At 46.0% G+C, this 16820-nt stretch overlaps 2 protein-coding genes across 2 annotated transcripts in view; one reads left to right on the top strand and one right to left on the bottom strand.

Moving 5' to 3' along the window:
• The window catches only part of DRD4 (dopamine receptor D4), a 22951-nt gene extending 14531 nt beyond the window's left edge, over positions 1-8420 (bottom strand). The window contains exons 1-2 of the mRNA XM_009993553.1: positions 8370-8420; positions 5557-5642 (exon numbers count right to left, since the gene is read on the bottom strand). Coding sequence (XP_009991855.1) covers positions 5557-5642; positions 8370-8420 — 137 coding nt within the window. The remainder of the gene's footprint in view (positions 1-5556; positions 5643-8369) is intronic.
• Positions 8421-11866: 3446 nt separating this feature from the next.
• LOC104385139 (glucagon family neuropeptides-like) lies at positions 11867-15910 on the top strand. Its single transcript, XM_009993552.1, has 5 exons — positions 11867-11955; positions 13140-13244; positions 13505-13609; positions 14694-14795; positions 15799-15910. Exons 1-5 carry the CDS (start codon positions 11867-11869, stop codon positions 15908-15910), a joined length of 513 nt encoding a protein of 170 aa, XP_009991854.1.
• Positions 15911-16820: the final 910 nt, after the last annotated feature.

Genomic DNA, 16820 nt, shown 5'->3' with positions numbered 1-16820 from the left:
ATGCCACCCTTCTAATAGCTACTGAGTCTTATTACCACTCTCTCCCATCCCCAGTGTAGGTTTGCCACCCTCATGTTGATCCCAGTATCTGTGGATTTGTCTAGTCATCTCCCTCTTCCAGCTTAGACCCAGCTTTGAGATGCACTGAAATCAGTGTGCTAAGACCAAGTTCAGTCCTGCATAGCACAGGAGAGACCCTTCTATCTGCCCTGAGTGGGACCTGGCCTTTCTCCAAATCTGGCACTCTCAGCATCAGCACTGGAGTGGGTACTCCCACTCCTTTGGCTCTGCCTTTGTTCCCACATTCCTTTGGGAATAGTTTGTGTTGGACTCAGGTGGGCACAAGCATGACTGCACATCTGTCAGGTTAAGAAGAATTCATTTGGCAGTACCCACATCTGCTGTGAACTTCAGACAAGGAAGATGAGTGTTATCAAGTGCAGTAAACTGAAACAAAACTCCCCCACCAGTGGTTTTTAAGCCTACATGTCTTGGCAGTGTGTGTTTGCTCAGTGGTTTCCATCTCCTGGTCACAACTTTTGGTGGCTGGTCCCTAAAACTCAACTGCTGGCACAAGAGATGCTGTCATAGCCTTCACTCAGCCAGGAGCTGGTGCAGCAGGACCAATTTTACCAGAACCCTTTTACTCCAAAAAATCAACTCAAATTAGCTAAAGGAGGCCCTGAAATGCATTAATGAAACTGCACTGAAACCCTGCGTGGACAGAACACCCTTAATATATTTATGTTTAAACTACCTGAGCAGCAAAGAGAGCCCAATGGAATAGTGACTGCAGGCCTTCTGCCTTCCCACAGGGATTAATGCCATTTATCTAATCTACTTTAACAGTTAATTTATATTCATTATCTCAGTTTTCCCTGTGAGTTTGTGCAGAATGGCTCTTAATTCTGTGTAGAAGCCCTTATTCCAGACTAACAGTGCCTTAATCCTAAACTAGTTTAATCCTAGGGTGGATTAAACTAATGTGAAATGAGGCTTTTGACTTCCAAAAAAGAGCAGCCGTGCAAAGCACTAATTAGGGCAGCTCATCCATTGCAAATTCACAGGCTGCAGTAACCCTTGCTCCCTGCTGGGGGGTCCCAGGGTTCCTGAGTGTCTGACTGCCCACAGAGCATCCCCTGGGAGATGCAGTGGCTGTAAACCATGTCCCACTAGGCCAGCTCCTGGCTGAGCTACTCACGTGGGCCAACTGGTCCAGATTTGGTGGGTGACAGTGTCTCCAGAGAGCAGTGAATCCTAGAGAGCAAAGGCTGGCAGGAAAGCATCCTTTTTGTCTGTTGGCAGGTACAGGCAGTAGAGACAATCCCTTTCTTGGGTGAGATGAGCTGTCCTCCTAGCAGAGAAGAAAGGTCTGTAATATATCAGCATATCCAGAGAAGTCATCTCATGTCATTGCAAGAAAGAAAACATGACAAAGGGCAGAGTCATTTGTCACCTTCGTGGAAAGCAAGAAGAGTTAGATGTCAAAATGATGGACAGTGAATGCTTAGGAGCACCTCTGGAGAGTATTTGTTGTGCTCAGTAGTTTGGAACAACCCTTTTTTTGCCTGGATGTGCACAGGGTGCCTCACACTGTGACAGCCTGCTGGCTCGGGGCAAGCAGGTGGAGAGGCTCTGAGAGCCACCCACAGCTGCTCTTTTCTCACAAAAAAATGTTTTCTTTTGCCATAAGTAGGTGCTCTGAAGGACACAAGGTATGAACAGCAGCAACCCCTGCTAGCATGGACACCTCAGCCTTACATAAGATTGTGCCTCATTTTCCCCCTTCTTAGACTAGCAGTCTGGTTCCCCAGACCCTCTAGCAAAGAGAGGTCTGCTTAGGAATAGAGTCTTGAAATAAACCCCTATCAGTGCTTGTCAAATATGGGAAAATATTAGATATTAGGAAGAAATTCTTCACTATAAGGGTGGTGAGGAACTGGAATGGCTTGCCCAGGGAAGCTGTTGATGCCCCATCCCTGGAGGTTTTTAAGGCCAGGCTGGATGAGGTTTTGTGCAACCTGGTCTGGTGGTTCCCTGGTCATGGCAGGGGGGTTGGAACTTGGTGATCTTTAAGATCCCTTCCCACCTTAATGATTCTGTGATTCTATTAAATGAGACTGGTACCCAGGACCTCCCAGGACCTCTGCCTTTCCTTCTGTCCCATGCACCTGCAGCCTGTGGCATGCAAAGACCTTGCCAGTCAGCACAATCACTGCCCTCCAGCCACCTACAAGCTCAGCTGCCAGAGACCAGATCATGGCAGCATCTGGAAAGCACCCATTGCTTACACAGACCAACAAAACAGGGGGAGATCGGCCTTCCCCGTGGGTTTTGGAGTGTGTTTTTAACAGCAACTCAGGCAAATGAGCAGTATGGTAGGTTTTGAGCAAGCCTCTGCTTGCTGGAAGTTGCTGTGGTGGAACTGATCCTCCAAGGAGCTGGGAGGAATCCCTCAGAGACTTCTCCAGATGAGTTAATGAGGAGGATTTGATTGTGAACCAGTTCAAAGGGTAAGGAAGGTCATAAAGTGAGACATCAGTCAGAGTCTCCCAAAAGATGTGGAAGTTTTAGCACCAGTTTTCCACACTTGTGGCACTGAATTTTTTAATAGAAAAGGAGAAAAAATTACCTGTCAAGTTTTCAGCACAGATGTGCCTAAACTCAAATGTTGAATAGTTCCCTGATAGCTGGGCAGCAGAACACTGGGGCTAGCTTCAGGTTCAGAACAAAGAGAGGGAAATAAAGAGCTTTTAAAGCCAATCCTGTTCCTTTTATTTGACATACTTAGCTGAGCAATTCTCTGTGAAAGTATCATCCTCAGAAAAGCTGTCCTGCTTTACAATCTGCCTGTAATGCATTTCCAAGAGATAGAGGCAGCACCCTGCCCCTCGGTTAACGTTTGCAGGAGGGGAATGAGGATGACATGCTCTCTGGGCATTTCAGGCTCCCTGAGTCCCCCTCTAAGAAGCTGCAGGGATTTATGTACACACTAAATAGATCTTTTGACATTTAACATTCTGGGAATTTATGATAAATGCATGCAAGGTGTAACCACTCAAGCATTTTCAGTTGTGATTAGCTGTGGGGATGAAGCTACAAACGAAAAGGCTGGATTTTCCATCTCTGTCAGCTTAGAGTCAAAATTAGATGTTTTTGTGGATGCCTGGTTTCAGAATAAGCCACAGAATTGATCTCACACAGGGATAGCCTGGTGGAGTACAAGGGTTTGTGTCCTAGGGCAGATCAGATTAATACACTTCAAGAGCCCCTGCTGGTTTTAAAACATGGCTGAGCTTATTAGATCCACTTGTTATGAAAAACCTCCTGGGGAGAAGTGCAAGGCAACATAGGCAGCAAAAGGAATGCCTGTGAGCAGCAAACACCTAGAAGTGCACCTCCTTCCACCCTCATCTCCACAAAGCCTGTTCTCATTCACCTGGAAGGGATGTCCTTTGAGGTCCCTGACCAAGTCCAAAGAAGGATGCAGCCAAATCAAAGCCCAAGCAGCTGTGTAGTTGTCAGGAACTGCTGTGCTCATTGCTGGCACTGCACACCTGGAACAGCTGGGCCGAGCCTGCCTGCCAGCCAGGACACAGCACATGTCATCCTTATAATTAAAATTAATTCCCTGAAGTGCTTTCTCCTCTTCCCCAGACACAGCAAACAGCTGGAGGCTGAGATTATGGGCACTGATGCCAATTAGAGCTGTGCTGAGGCCAGACGCATGGGGAGCATCAGTGCACAGCTCAGCTGCCAGGAGGTGGCCCTCGGAGCTCCTCTGTGGCCAGGCACAGGGCAGCTTCCAGCTGGGCACAGGGCAAGGCCAGGCCAGGAGGGCACAGATGGCCAGGGCAGTCATAGGGAGGAAGCCACCCATCACACCCCCTCGTGTCCCTGCAGTAATATGTTCACCCATCCATGCACCCCACACCGTGGAGACAACCTGGAGACAGGCAGTGCCCCCACTCTGGCAGTCCTCAAAGGAGCTTTGGGAGAAGGTCCATAGAGTATAAAGAAACAGCAAGCAATTGATACAGCAGCTGTTTGTCTTTGCAGGTGTTTAAAAAGCTCTTTGGGCTTCCTTGGTGACAGAGACACAGCTGTAACATGCACATAGTTTGGGAAAACAGAGTTCCCCTCTTCCTCTGAAAACAAGACCATGCTCCAAGCCTGGATTTTGCTTTTCTGGGTCACAGTGCCAGTCATGGCCAAATGAACCCTGGTTTCTTTCAATCTATTCCCAATCAGGGAGGAAGATTTGCTGGCAGGAGGGAAGTGCCTCTTAGAAGCCCTTCCAAATCCAAGGCTGTCTCCTGCTTGCTGCAGGTGAGCCTGTGCAAGGAGCAGCTTTTGCAGGGTGAGCCTGGCTCCAGCCCAGCATCCTCAAGCAGAGCATCTCACACCCTTAGTACCCATCCCCACTCCAGAGCAGGGGGATGAGAAGTATTCTGGCTTGCTTCCAAAGTGCCTCTCATCCCATGGAGAGCCAAGGCACTCTGCCAGCACCCAAGGTACCGCTCACACACCACTGTTCCCCTTTCTTTTCCCAATTCTTAGTAAAATGTTTCAAACATATCTTTTTCCAAAGTGAGCCAAACACCTAATATTTTTCTTAATCTCTTCTTTCAAAAGATGTGGGGTTTACTGCCAAAGGTTTTGCTGTGGGAAGTGCCTCTGGGAAGTACTGCCAACCATGGAGCTAGCTAGTATGTCCAGTATCTTCCTTTCAGACTTCAGAGCACTTTTCAGAATGTGATATTTAATGCTTTTGGTCCCTACATTGTAATTTTCTTTTAAAACTGGTGCACATGCAGAAAGGTGCCACATACTGCAGCAAAGCACAACACAGTCCCACCTGGCTTATTGGACTCTGCTGCCCAGTCAAACAGAGCAGAGGAGAGACACAAGCAGTTAAACAAATGCAAGAGCAGATCAGAAGCCAAACCCCGTGTAGGCAAACAGAGAGACAGCCACACAAATCCTAGATGCAGTCTTTGTTTGGAGTGATTTGCCCCTTGCTGGATCACAGGCTGCCATGGAGGGGTGTGTGGCTTCAAGGACAGGGCTCTCCCATTCCAAGGCATTTGCACAGACAGAGGTGCTGGGAAGTCATCAAAACAGAGTGCACATGGCTTTTTCCTCTGTTTTCTGCATTGCTTTAAGCACAAACCTCCAAAAGGGATCCTGGGGGGCTGGCATGCTTCTGTGACACTGCATTTATTCCAAGACAAGGATTGCTCCTTAACCTGCTCAGGGTTTGGGAATAATAATTGCATTCCCCTTGGGGCTTGGGAGTGGATTAGGTGTTTTTCTGAGGTCCCGTAGACATATGGGAATGCAATTTTCCTTCTCCTTTCCTCTCCCAACCCCACCTACAGCTGCTCCTGCTCACCCCTTCCTCCCATCCCACTCAACCCTTTGGCAGCCAAAATTACAAAATCAAGTGGTAAAGATTAAAACCAGTCCTGAAACTATCCTGTGCAAGAAAGGAGCATTTAGAAAACTAAATCCTCCAATCCCCTTATTCAAATTAGGATCCTTTCTCTTACAGACCTTGGAGCGGTGCAAGAACATGACTCCAGACTGCTCTCAGTAGGCAGCAGCATCATGGTCAGCTCCTTGGCACAGGGAATGCTCACCTGTGAACACACAAGAGAAAATCTTCACTATACACATGGACTCACACATACACATTAAGAAAGAAAAAAAAAAGAATGGGGGAGGTAGAAGTTCCTGAACACCCTGTAAGCTGATTAAAGGGTATTTTACTTTTACGTAGGAAGGATTTAGCCATTCAGTTCCTAGTACCATCTGACCTCAATAAGCTCCCATGCCATCAGCAGGTGCTGCCATTGGATGTGCCTAGGCTCCTTGAAGGTTAACTCCACCTAGACAGCTTCATCAGGACTTGTGACACCATTGCTGGACATGTGTGGTGAATGAGATGTTTCTTACTCAGTCTCTCAGCCTGTCTTGACCCTTGTGCACTTAGCCATCTCAAGGCTACAGACATCAAGGAGAGCAGTGCAGAAGCTGTAGGAGCATTTTGGGATGTACATGTTGGCCAACCAAGGTGTCTCTGTGATGAAGAGCAGCCCCAGCAGATCCTGAGTTGCTGCAGTAACTCTGCTGGGCTCTGGACAGTGGACAATCTGGATGCTACCTTGTAAGGATTGCCCTGGATAAACAGCATCTCCAAAGGCTGGATGGGTTTTTGTGGTCCAAGGCAGAAGCAACAATGTCCACATGATACTATAGCAGCATTTATCCAGCCTGTTCTTGAAGCTCTCTGGAAGTGGAGTCTGGATGCATCCACACTGCTCCTTCAGGAAGATTTTTTGTGATCTCCTGTATCAATGTGTTTGAAGTGTGAATGGGCTTTTCTGCCCTTCAAAACTCGCAGCGACCTCCCCAAACTTTGTATGCTGATTTTTGAGGGTCTGCCTGCATCCTCCTTGCAGGGTGGGCTCAGGATATCTGGCTTTATGCGGAAACGTTGTAGTTTTTTTTTTTTGTTGTTGTTGTTGTTTTGGATTGGTTTTCCCCCAAAAAATGCAGTTTCTTGTGTCTTTTTCTTCAACACAGAATAAGGCCAGGCCCATGGTTTCTCCTTAAATACTGCCAGATTTGGAGCTCTTACATGCAACAGTGCTAAATTGCTGCCTTGCACACTGGAGGGCTGGTGACCCCCCCACCTCAGGCTGCTGCTGGGAACAGTCCTTTCGCTCGTGGCCCCTGGATTTAGTTAATGCAGCTCACCAGGGTTTTCTCCACGCTGTGCATGTCAGCTGGTGTCAAGCCTATGCACAGGTGACTGCACAAAGCGGTGGCTTTACACCTGACAGCGTCCTCGAGCAGCTCACTTTCAGTTCAGGGACGGCCCCGAGGTTCACAGATCCCTTCTGCCTCCTGCTCCGGGGCATCTGTCCCTGCCCTCCTCGGAGAGTGCTGGTGCATGGCCTCAGCACTCCTGTGCTCCCTGTTGGTGGCACCGTGCTGGTGCAGGTAAGCCACTGGCAGCTGGTGACAAGGATCAGCTCAGCCCTGACTTCTTGCAGCTTCGGGTATGAGAACTGTGCAAGGAGCAGGGATCAGATGAGGGCAATCATTTCGTTTTCCTTTGTCATTCTGAGTCAGTGGTGGGGAGCTTTTCTCTGCAATGATGCTGCAGAGATGATGGCTTAGATTACAGCCATTAATGGATGATTTAATCACGCTTTGTACCTGCTGGATGTGGGCCAGGGGAATCTCCACTCCCATCTTCAATCTCACACAAATGGAGAATGGAAAAAGCAAGGTGCAAATTCACAGAGCTCTATTCAGCTGATATTGCTAAGCAGTGTCATTTATCACTCCTGTTTCCATAATGTCTCCTGATGATACTTCAATGTCACTTCTGGTTAAAGGAGATTCTGATGTTGTTTCAGGACTAGGGATTTGGTTTGGGCTCCAATTCATCCAGGCATAAATTGCATCTGGCAAAAGCTATTGAGTTTTCCTAGATCCTGAATTCCCTCACCAGAGGCTCAGGAGCTGCATTTAAGCTCAAGCCCGTGGCTGTCACCTGCATTATGCTCGGCCAGTGCTGGGCACTGCCACACACTTTTCTACGCCTTCACCTTTTCACTCTCTGCCGCTGTTGCTGCAAGGCAAAACCCATTTCTTGTTGCAAAGAAGGTAGATCAGGTTTCTTAGTTCACGTTCTTCCAGTCCCCAGAAGCTTTTACTCTCCTCTTACTCACCCTCTGCTGCCACCATGGGGTCACTTCATCATTGCAACCTCCTCTATGTTCCTCTTACCCAGACCTGTTTAGGTTCTCGAAGCAAACTGATCTCCCCCAAGAGCCTGAGGACATTTCAGACCTATTGAGGATATTTGCAAAGGAAAGGAAATCATATCAGTAATTTTAAGCTCCCTGTATGTTGTTTAGCCTTTTAAAAAGAAACTTATTTTCCTCCTTGTCTTGTTCCTACATGGTCTTTGTCAGTTGTTGATTATTAGCAACACCAGGAGCCCAGGCTGAAGCTGGCCACCACTGGTGCACACAGAAAATATGAATACAAAAAAATATTAATATTTAAATGCAAAGGGCAAAAATACAAGAACTACAGATGTCACAGATGTCACCGGGGACTCCCAGAGCAGGACTGGGTGCCTAGAAAAGCTTTCAGCTGCCATGGGAGAAGGATGTGACTCACAACACATCCACACCTGGGCGTCTAGAGAGGGAGTGCATGGAATGAGGCTGCAGAAAGTGGCATCAGAGCAACGGTGGAAAGGCTGGAGGAGGAATGACAGCACTAACAGCTGGAGAAAGCAGCCATTGCAGAAAGTTGGGAAATGCCTGGATGTGTGCAGGACTAACCTGCACTGTCTCAAAGGAGAAAATGGGTTCCTCTGTCCAAGCAGTGGCCATGGTAGCTCTTTGGGGAGACTTTTCAACACTGTTTCTCCCCTCCGTCTTGCAGGGCTCTGGCAGCAGCCTGCAGTCACACACAGTAGTGCTGAGGATTGCTGCTCATCAGAGCGTGGGTTATTCTTCCAAGGGAGAGATGACAGGGAAAACCAGGTCCTTCCCAGCCCTCTAGTCATGGGGAAGCCCTCTGATTTTCCAAAGAAAAAAGATAAATAGACAAGAAAAATGGTATTTTTCTCCAGCTGGAAGATAAGAAGATTTATTTATAACGATTAATCCTTCCAAGCTACTTTATACAACATAAAGAAAGGGTGTAATCCTATTTTCTCCCTGTATTTCCATGTTGCCTTTAGTAGCATATTTGAGAGCAATGAGCTCCAAACCCCAGCAAAGGCAGGGAATACATTCAGGATGTTTTCTATGCCTGTATAAACGTGCTGCTTTCTTTGAAGCTGTGATGCAGTCTGTTCTCAGCAAACCTTTCCCAGACATGTCTATGAAACCACAGCTTGAAAGTATTGTCCCCCCATGCAAAAGTCAGCCCTCATCCTACTGATCAGGCCATGTTTGCCCTAAAAACACAACATATTGTTTAGCAGGTACACACATACACTCACTGACAGTTCCTGGCAATTGCAAAAAAAAAACCCAAGGCAGGATTAAAAAAAGAAGAACAGAAGATTAAGCTCCTATCAAGAGGTGATTAGAGCCAGGAGGAGAGATAATGGCGACAATCATAATGAATCAATTGGTACAGGGATGTTTGCCCAACAAATTACCGTAATAATAGACAAGAGCTGGAATTATTACCCATCAGCAGAAATACAGTCCATCAAACTGCTGCGAATGACCTGATCAGGTTTAGAGAGTAATTAAAAGGACATTCCAGCCTGGATGCATTATTTGCTGTTAATCATGATCACTCATATTCATATATTTACCCAAATAATTGCTTCTGATAAGGGCTGCAGATTTATAGGGGGGCATGGAGAGCAGTGGGACAGTGGTGCATCGTAACTGTGAGACAGCAGAGAGCCTGAGTGACTGCAGTGTGGTGAGTACTGCTGTGCTGACATGGCCAGGCTGGACCAGATGACTTCTCTTTCAGTTTTTGGGTGGTGGATTTCAGGCCTCGGTGGTGCTTTGCTGAGCCATTGCCATGAGGCCATGCACCTCCTGAGGAGCTATGCTGGTAATGTGTGGGGTCTTCCTCCTCTGAAGCAACCAGAGGAAGGAATGGAACTCAAACAGCAGCGGGACCAGATGGCTTCCAGAAATATATGGTCTTTAGATTTAGGTAGAGCACAACAGATGGGCAGGAGCAAGGTGTGCAAACTGCCTGTGTAGCAGCCTTTTTGGAAGCTCTGTTAGCATTAGTGCTCCTGCAGGGCGATAGGAGCAATGATTCAGCAAAGCCTTTGGGTGCAGTTGACATTTCAACAGTAGGATTTGTCTGCTGGAAAAACCTGAGATGTTCCCAGGTCCTGAGCTGGCTTGGCACACACCTCTTTCAGCTAGAGGTCCCAGATTGCTAAGGAGTTTGCATTTACTGACAGCCAGCATCACTGGGGAGGGCAATAAAAAGCTCAGAAGTATTTTAAGAAGGTTAAACAGCTCTACTGTGATGACACTGAAGACCTGCCTCCTCCCTGGGGCCTGACTGATTAAAAAAAACAATGCACTTCATCATATAATCATCATTATTGATACACAGGAAAAGTTCCCCAGCAGTCTTTACTGCTCCTAGCAACTTCAGTGAGCAAATATGATCTGCACAAAGAAGTCAAAATTATATCCAGAAAGGGAAAAGACAAGTTGATCTGCATGTTTAACAGCTAGAAGGTTATGAAAAGAAGGGAAAATCTAGGGCTAGGGAGGAAGTTTAAAACAGCCTCTTAAATGTGGTGCTCCAAGGCACAAGGGCTAGCACAAGGAAGGCCAAAATGCTGTGGTGAGATCCTGGCCAGGGTCAAGGCACTGCATGGCAGGTGCTGGACAGGCTGAAGGACTGGCTCAGGTTCCAGGCTTCCCTTCCTTGAAGCCTGGTGTGCTCTATATTTGGTGGCTGTTTTCAGCTCTTTCGTGTCCCTTAGCTCAAAAGCAGAACTGTGGAATCTGTTTTGTTTGAACTAGAATAAGAAACTGGTCTTTGAAATGTCCTTCTTGTATTACTTATTCCATCCTCCTCAAAGCCAAATCAGTCAGGAAAACACAACCCTAAAGCATCAGAAGTGTGTGTGAGCTGAAGCTTATGGATCCTTAATCATGCAAAACCTTTCACCTGTCTGCTCTGCAAACCTCATTAAATATTTGTGCTGTGGCTTCCAGTGAATACATTTCTGTGTAAATCCTCCACTTTTGTTCTTCCTCGTCTTGCCTCTTCTCATCTTGTATAATCTCTAGAGTAACAAACAGTCCCAGAAGGGCAGCTAGAAAGTGTTCAAGAAATTCTGACAGTCCTTTAATGCTCTTTGTACCATCTAGTTTCAGACTAAATATTATAAAAGTGTAAGGACTTCGATTTTGGCTTAGCAAGTACTATCTGAGAGTTTCTAGGATAGTGACTAAGAAAGCAAGGCTTGATTCTTTGCAGGAGGAAGGCAGGTATATTATAAATTACAGATAAAGCTCCTGAGTAATCCTTGTGGAAATGTGGGCATCCTCTTATGAAGCCACACAGCTCTGCAGACATAGGGCTCTAAAAAGAGCCTGGAAATAAAAGGGAAAAAAAACTTGCAATGGCTTGTGATAAACCAAATGTGCTTTTCATTTTAGTAAGAAAACAAAATACAAGGTTCTGCTGCTACTGAAATTGTGTGTTATTTTGTTTTTCCTTTGTGTGCTTTGGCACACACAAGAGCCTTTTTCTTCCCCTGTTTGGAGGTGAACCTTTATTTAGTAAATACTTTTTTTTTTTTTCCTGAAAAAAAACCCAAACAGATTTCTCCTGGGCATTCTCCAGATACACTAATAACTGTCTGTGCGGGATATTTTCATGGATGCTTCAAATCCTCTCCCTGAAGGGTCAGATCTCAGAAACTTAGAGTAGGATGTTTTTTTCTCTATGGTGTCATGCTACTGCTGGACTCACTCCCATGATACCTCCCTGCATACTCAAGGCATGTTACATGGACCCACAGCAAAGCTCCAGCACAATCACCCTACACAGCCAACCTCAGACCTGCTCTGGGACTGCATGGTGCTAGTTCTGGGATACAACTACAAACAACTTCCAAATGACTGACAACAGGAGTGATTTGAGTTGTTCATCTTTTGTATTTTAAATAAATACTATCTTTGCTGGCAGGAATTTCTGCCTAATTTAGTTGAAGTGGTGTTATTATGTAGACATGTCTTCTGTGTGGCATGCAAACTGTATCAGACAAAGACCAAGGTCATTTGTGCTGCTGCTCATAAAACCTTTTTTTTTTAATTCAGGGGAGAACATGGTTTCTCTGATGACTCGTCTGTGGCAACTAATTATTCCTGTGATTGTCCTATCACACTTCTCAGCATCTCTTCCATCCCAGGAGAGGTAAGCATTTCTTGTGCCTCTGCTTCCTCTGTAACTTATTGTTCAAAGAGCCTGCTCGCTATAGTCAGCCTTTTATTTTCCTTCCAGAACTTTTGCCTGACTGTTCAATTTTTTTCTTCCTTGAATTGATTTAATTAAATGAGTGTGAATGTTGTAAACACTTTTTCGTGCTTAAGAATGGATACATTGATTTGGCTTTCAGGAGAAAAATCAGGCCCCCAAACAGATCAAACTACAGTAAAAAAAGACATTCCTGAGCCTGTTTTCCAACTAGATACTTATGCAGGCTGACAAAGGTGGAAGTTTCTGTTTCAGATAGCCCAGTGCCATGAAAACATAATAAAAAATAGTTCATCTTGTAAGCTCACCAGCTCACAATATTGTGTGTAAGACTTTGGGAGGGTTGTCTCTCCTCCCACTTGTGCAGGGGTAAATAATCATAGGGAGACTAAAGGACTTAGGCTGGAAGAGGATGGAGCTGAGACCCCCTCACAGCCCTTCCATGGCCACACACACAAACACACACATGGGATCTCTCCAGAAGCTACACCTCGGGCCTTTTATCTAGCCTACTGACTAGTCTGGGCAGAAGTATAATAGCTCTGGTTAGTATAATAGCTCATAGAATCATAGAATGGTGAAGGTTGAAAATGACCTTAAAGATCATCAGGTTCCAACATCTCTGCTATGAGCAGGGACACCTCCCACCAGACCAGGCTGCACAAGGCCTCAAACGTCGCTGAGGCTTTAAGCACATCTTTTAATGGCTTATCAGTCACCTGCAAGTGCTGGTCTCTGGTGCTAGCACCATTATCTACCTGTTCCTCAAGGTTTGTGTATCTGGCTGTTTAATTCATTACTTCTCCAGGCTCTTGTCCTTCTCCATTGTGCTGAATCAGTGTTAACCTCACATCCCCATATCCTTGTGCTAACCTCACCTCATCCTTATAGTGAGGTGATTATACTAGTAAGAAACAAGTGCAAGTAGTTCTTCTGTGTGGTAGTTAACAAACATATTTATCTTAAATTCCAATAAGATTTGCCCTTTTTTGGATGAAACTTTACCAGATTGGCACAAATTCTTGCCCATCTTTGTTTAGGACCTTCTTTCCTTAAGGGAGGCAGTTTCAAATGCTTGTTCTTCTCTGGCCTTTTCACCTCATTTTTCTCTTCTAACCTCCCAGGACAGAGAGACATGCTGATGGGCTCTTCCACAGTGAGCTCAGCAAGATGAATGGCAATGCCTACGTGAGACAGCTAGTCAAAAACCTGGTGGGCCTCAAGGAGAGGTAAGGACTAGCTAAAACCACCCTCCTGGGGCATAGAAGTCTCCAGTGGGAGCTGGAATCTCAGTAATGAGGGGAATGTCCAGCTCCAGAGCCAGCCCGATCCTGTTGTTTTCCAGGAGATGCTCAAGATGAGGGGAGACAGGAGAAGGGGAGGGATAAAGGGCTCCTTGATGGTGGGAAGGGAAAAATTTCTGTGTTGTGATGAGTCCCATGTCACATGGCTGGGAGCAGCAGCTGTTGTACTGTTTTCCCTGACACAGGTCCCAGAGGCACTCGGATGGACTCTTTACCAGTGAATACAGCAAGATGAGAGGAAATGCTCAAGTTCAGAAGTTCATTCAAAATCTCATGGGCCGCAAGCGCAGGTAAGAGCTCTGCTTCCTGGGGAGGCTGCGGGGGGGGGTAGGTCTCAGCTCCTGAGCTGGTTTGGAAAACTTGAAAGAATGACAAGCAGGCTGGGACTGGAGATGCTGTGTGATAGCAGAGATATCCGAGCGGCCTGTCCTGCCTCTCACAGCAGGCAAAGCAGGACACAAACCTCACCGAAGCCATTTCCAGGCATAAACCAACATGATCTATTGCAGATGCTCATCAAGATTGATCTAGAGGACATAAAACTTTTCATCAGATCACAGCCTGGAGTTTTTTGTTTGCGTTTTGATTTAACTTTTTGGAAAAGCTGTTGGTGTTTTACTGACTTCAAATAAAACACCTGAGAAAATATTTGTAGGTAATGGGCTTCGTGGCAGAATGAGGAAGACCTCTGGGTTTCATAGTCCCCACCCATGGCTCTGACTGCCAAACTGGGCAGACTTCAGACATAATCACATGTTTGGCAAATATGGGGCCTTTCATCCAACCAACACACAGGGCCACCAGCTCCCACTGAAGCCACATATATGAGCACATCATCAATTATAACATGTGGAGCACTGTGATAGAACTCACAACTGCAGATGTACTTGCTGCTGGTATGTTATGAAGGGACAACTTTGCCTGGAGAGGTTTCCTTCAAGGGTGGTCCTTTCCTCAAGGCAAATTGTTTCCTTCCCATCTGCTCAGGGTGCTTTGGTATTTTCTGGGGCATGTACCACCAACAAAATCCTGGCAGATGCAGTAGGTTTTTAATTTACAAACACTGGGAAAAGGCATATATCCATGGGCACCAGGACATGCTGGTACTGGGTAATGAGGCAGATTGCAAGTGCATGTTAAAACCTGTCCCTTTGCCAGCCAGAAAGCGTCTGAGCCTGATTTGAAGAGAACACTTCTTTTTCTTCCTGCACAGCTATGGTGACAGTCAGCAGGTTAACAGAGCATGGACCTTGGGGCAGGTCACTGATAGGGGTGAACCTGCCTTCCAGACAGCAGTGCTGCTCTACAGCTGTGGTGGTTGCACTGTGTGGTTGTTGTTTTAAAACTATTATTAATTTTCATTATCTAAACCAGCTCTCCAGGCCCAGTCAACACAGATGTGCAGGGGAGAGAGGAAGGAAACAGCCAGGAGGAAATTTGCTTTATGTGGTTGTATCAGAGTTTTCTCAACAGCAGGTAGGTGGGACACATTTTTCACCTCTATGGCCCTGATCATCAAGTATTGAAGCCAAAAGATGACTTTTAGTAACTTTTAAATGCCCAGTTTTTATCCAAAGCACAGAAGTCTGATGTAATGTAGCAGATCAGAAGGGCTTGGCTGACATCCTCAAAAAGAGAAAGGTTGGAAGATTTATTAAATTGCCTCTATTTTAAAATCTCTTCTGCCTCATTCCCCATCAGTTTGTGAGGCACTGTCTCAGGGACTGTCACTGCAGAATTGCAGCCCTCCCTCACATACTTCTGTGCCTCCTGTTACTGCGCCAGCAGCCACACTCCCAGGGGTAATTTGCAGAGCTAGGAAATCAAATACTTTAATCTAACAGCAAGGTAGCATGTGGTAGTGTGCAATCTCAATTCATTTCCCTGCCTGCCTTCACAGTAATCTCTGTTTCTAGGTGCCAAGCCTACCTAGCACTCAGTCTACCTAATGCAAAGCTGGCATTGAGATTTACAGACAGGAAGTGCCACATAAAAGCCAGTTATTAAAAATAATATCTTTTTCTAATTATAGACCTGTTATCCTGAACTGAAAGAATTGTTCATCCCATTAGGAAACCTCATCTAACAGTTACAATAGAAAGTTTTTGCCACCCTGTTTAGAGTCAGTCATTGATTCAAACTCACACCTCAGGATGGGCTGTCTCAGCATCTGGACATTGTTCTCTTCCTAGCGAACAACCACATTCAATTAGACAGTTCACTATTAAATCACTAAAATTAGGAGGAAAACACTGGCCCTTAGTACCTCTTGTCCACATTGCCTAGAATAAATGGGGATGATAACACCAGCAATGCCTGTGCATTTGTGGGGTGACTGCAGGCAGCCATGGTCCAGGTCCCTCTATCCTACATCTGATCCTTGGAGTCATCTGTGAATGTGAAGATGGCCTTGCCACACTTCCTGCAGTCTGTGTGCCCAGAAATATTGAACTACTGCTCCTTTTTTTCCTCCAAACAGCCACTCAGACAGTGATGCCATGGATGCTGCTGCAATCACCAGCCAGTACATCTGCCCCATCTCCAAGCAGCTGGTTGCATGCATGGAGGACGATACAGGCAGCTTTGACTGAAAGTGAAGGGAAGAAGCAGCCAAGGAGGCAGCTTTGCATGTGTATAGCCTTAAAAATGAACAAGGAAGCTATTGCATTTGCTTAGAAAAAACTTTTGAGATCAGCAAATAGGAAACAAATTCTAGAAAGCAGTCCAAAACAAATAAAATCTCTTAGTTTATCAAGAGTGAAATGTATGTCAGTGTGAGCTGGTGTCAGTAGATGGAGTCTGAATGATGCACTTTGTGTGAGCATCTGGCTGCCTGCTCCTGAAGTCAAATAAAGATTTGTTGGCTGTGCCTATGCCTTGGCTGCTCTTTGGGAAACAGTAACAAGGGTAGTACCACTATCAGGCATTGGACCATTCGGAGTGCATGGGGGCCACGTGACTGGTTAAGGAATGTTTGCCAGGCTTCCATGCTGGGTCTAGCTGGAGACCCTGGCCACATCTTCCCTTAGCAGAAGCTCAGCCAGTTGCTAAATCTTACTGCAAAGAAATGTACTGAGAGCTACACAACATAGATCCAGACTGTAAATGTTGTTTCCACTCAGTTCTGCCCCTGTGCTTATTGGCCCGTCTTTCCCACAGTCACTAAAGACAAAGCTCCACTAGGAGGCATTTCTTTCCACCATGCCATGAGGTTTATATGCTGTCCCTGCACCATGCTGCCTGGCAGATTATCCGTCTTTCCTGTAAAACCAACAGATTTTGAAGAGCAGCTCTAAAATAAGGTATCTTCAGCTGCAATCATGTGTGCCTACCAGAACTGTTCAGTCCATCCTGCACCATCAGTTTGCACCATTTATGGTATACCTGACATCTACAAAGAAGCCAGTCTCTCTCAAATGTTCACCTAAGCACCCATCCCCTTGTTGAGATGCTGAAATGCTGTTCTCACTGACCTTGGCATTCATTTATTTTTGTCCATAG

Source organism: Chaetura pelagica, unplaced genomic scaffold, assembly GCF_000747805.2.
Source record: "Chaetura pelagica isolate M959 unplaced genomic scaffold, ChaPel_1.0 scaffold613, whole genome shotgun sequence".
In the NCBI taxonomy this organism is placed as follows: Eukaryota; Metazoa; Chordata; class Aves; order Apodiformes; family Apodidae; genus Chaetura; species Chaetura pelagica.
This window is presented reverse-complemented; position numbering and strand designations above follow the sequence as displayed.

Coding starts and splice junctions, on each gene's coding strand:
- LOC104385139 (XM_009993552.1), top strand. CDS start 11,867: ATGGTTTCTCTGATGACTCGTCTGTGGCAACTAATTATTCCTGTGATT. Junction 13,610..14,693: donor CTCATGGGCCGCAAGCGCAG/GTAAGAGCTCTG, acceptor TATCTAAACCAG/CTCTCCAGGCCCAGTCAACA. Junction 14,796..15,798: donor CAGAGTTTTCTCAACAGCAG/GTAGGTGGGACA, acceptor TCCTCCAAACAG/CCACTCAGACAGTGATGCCA.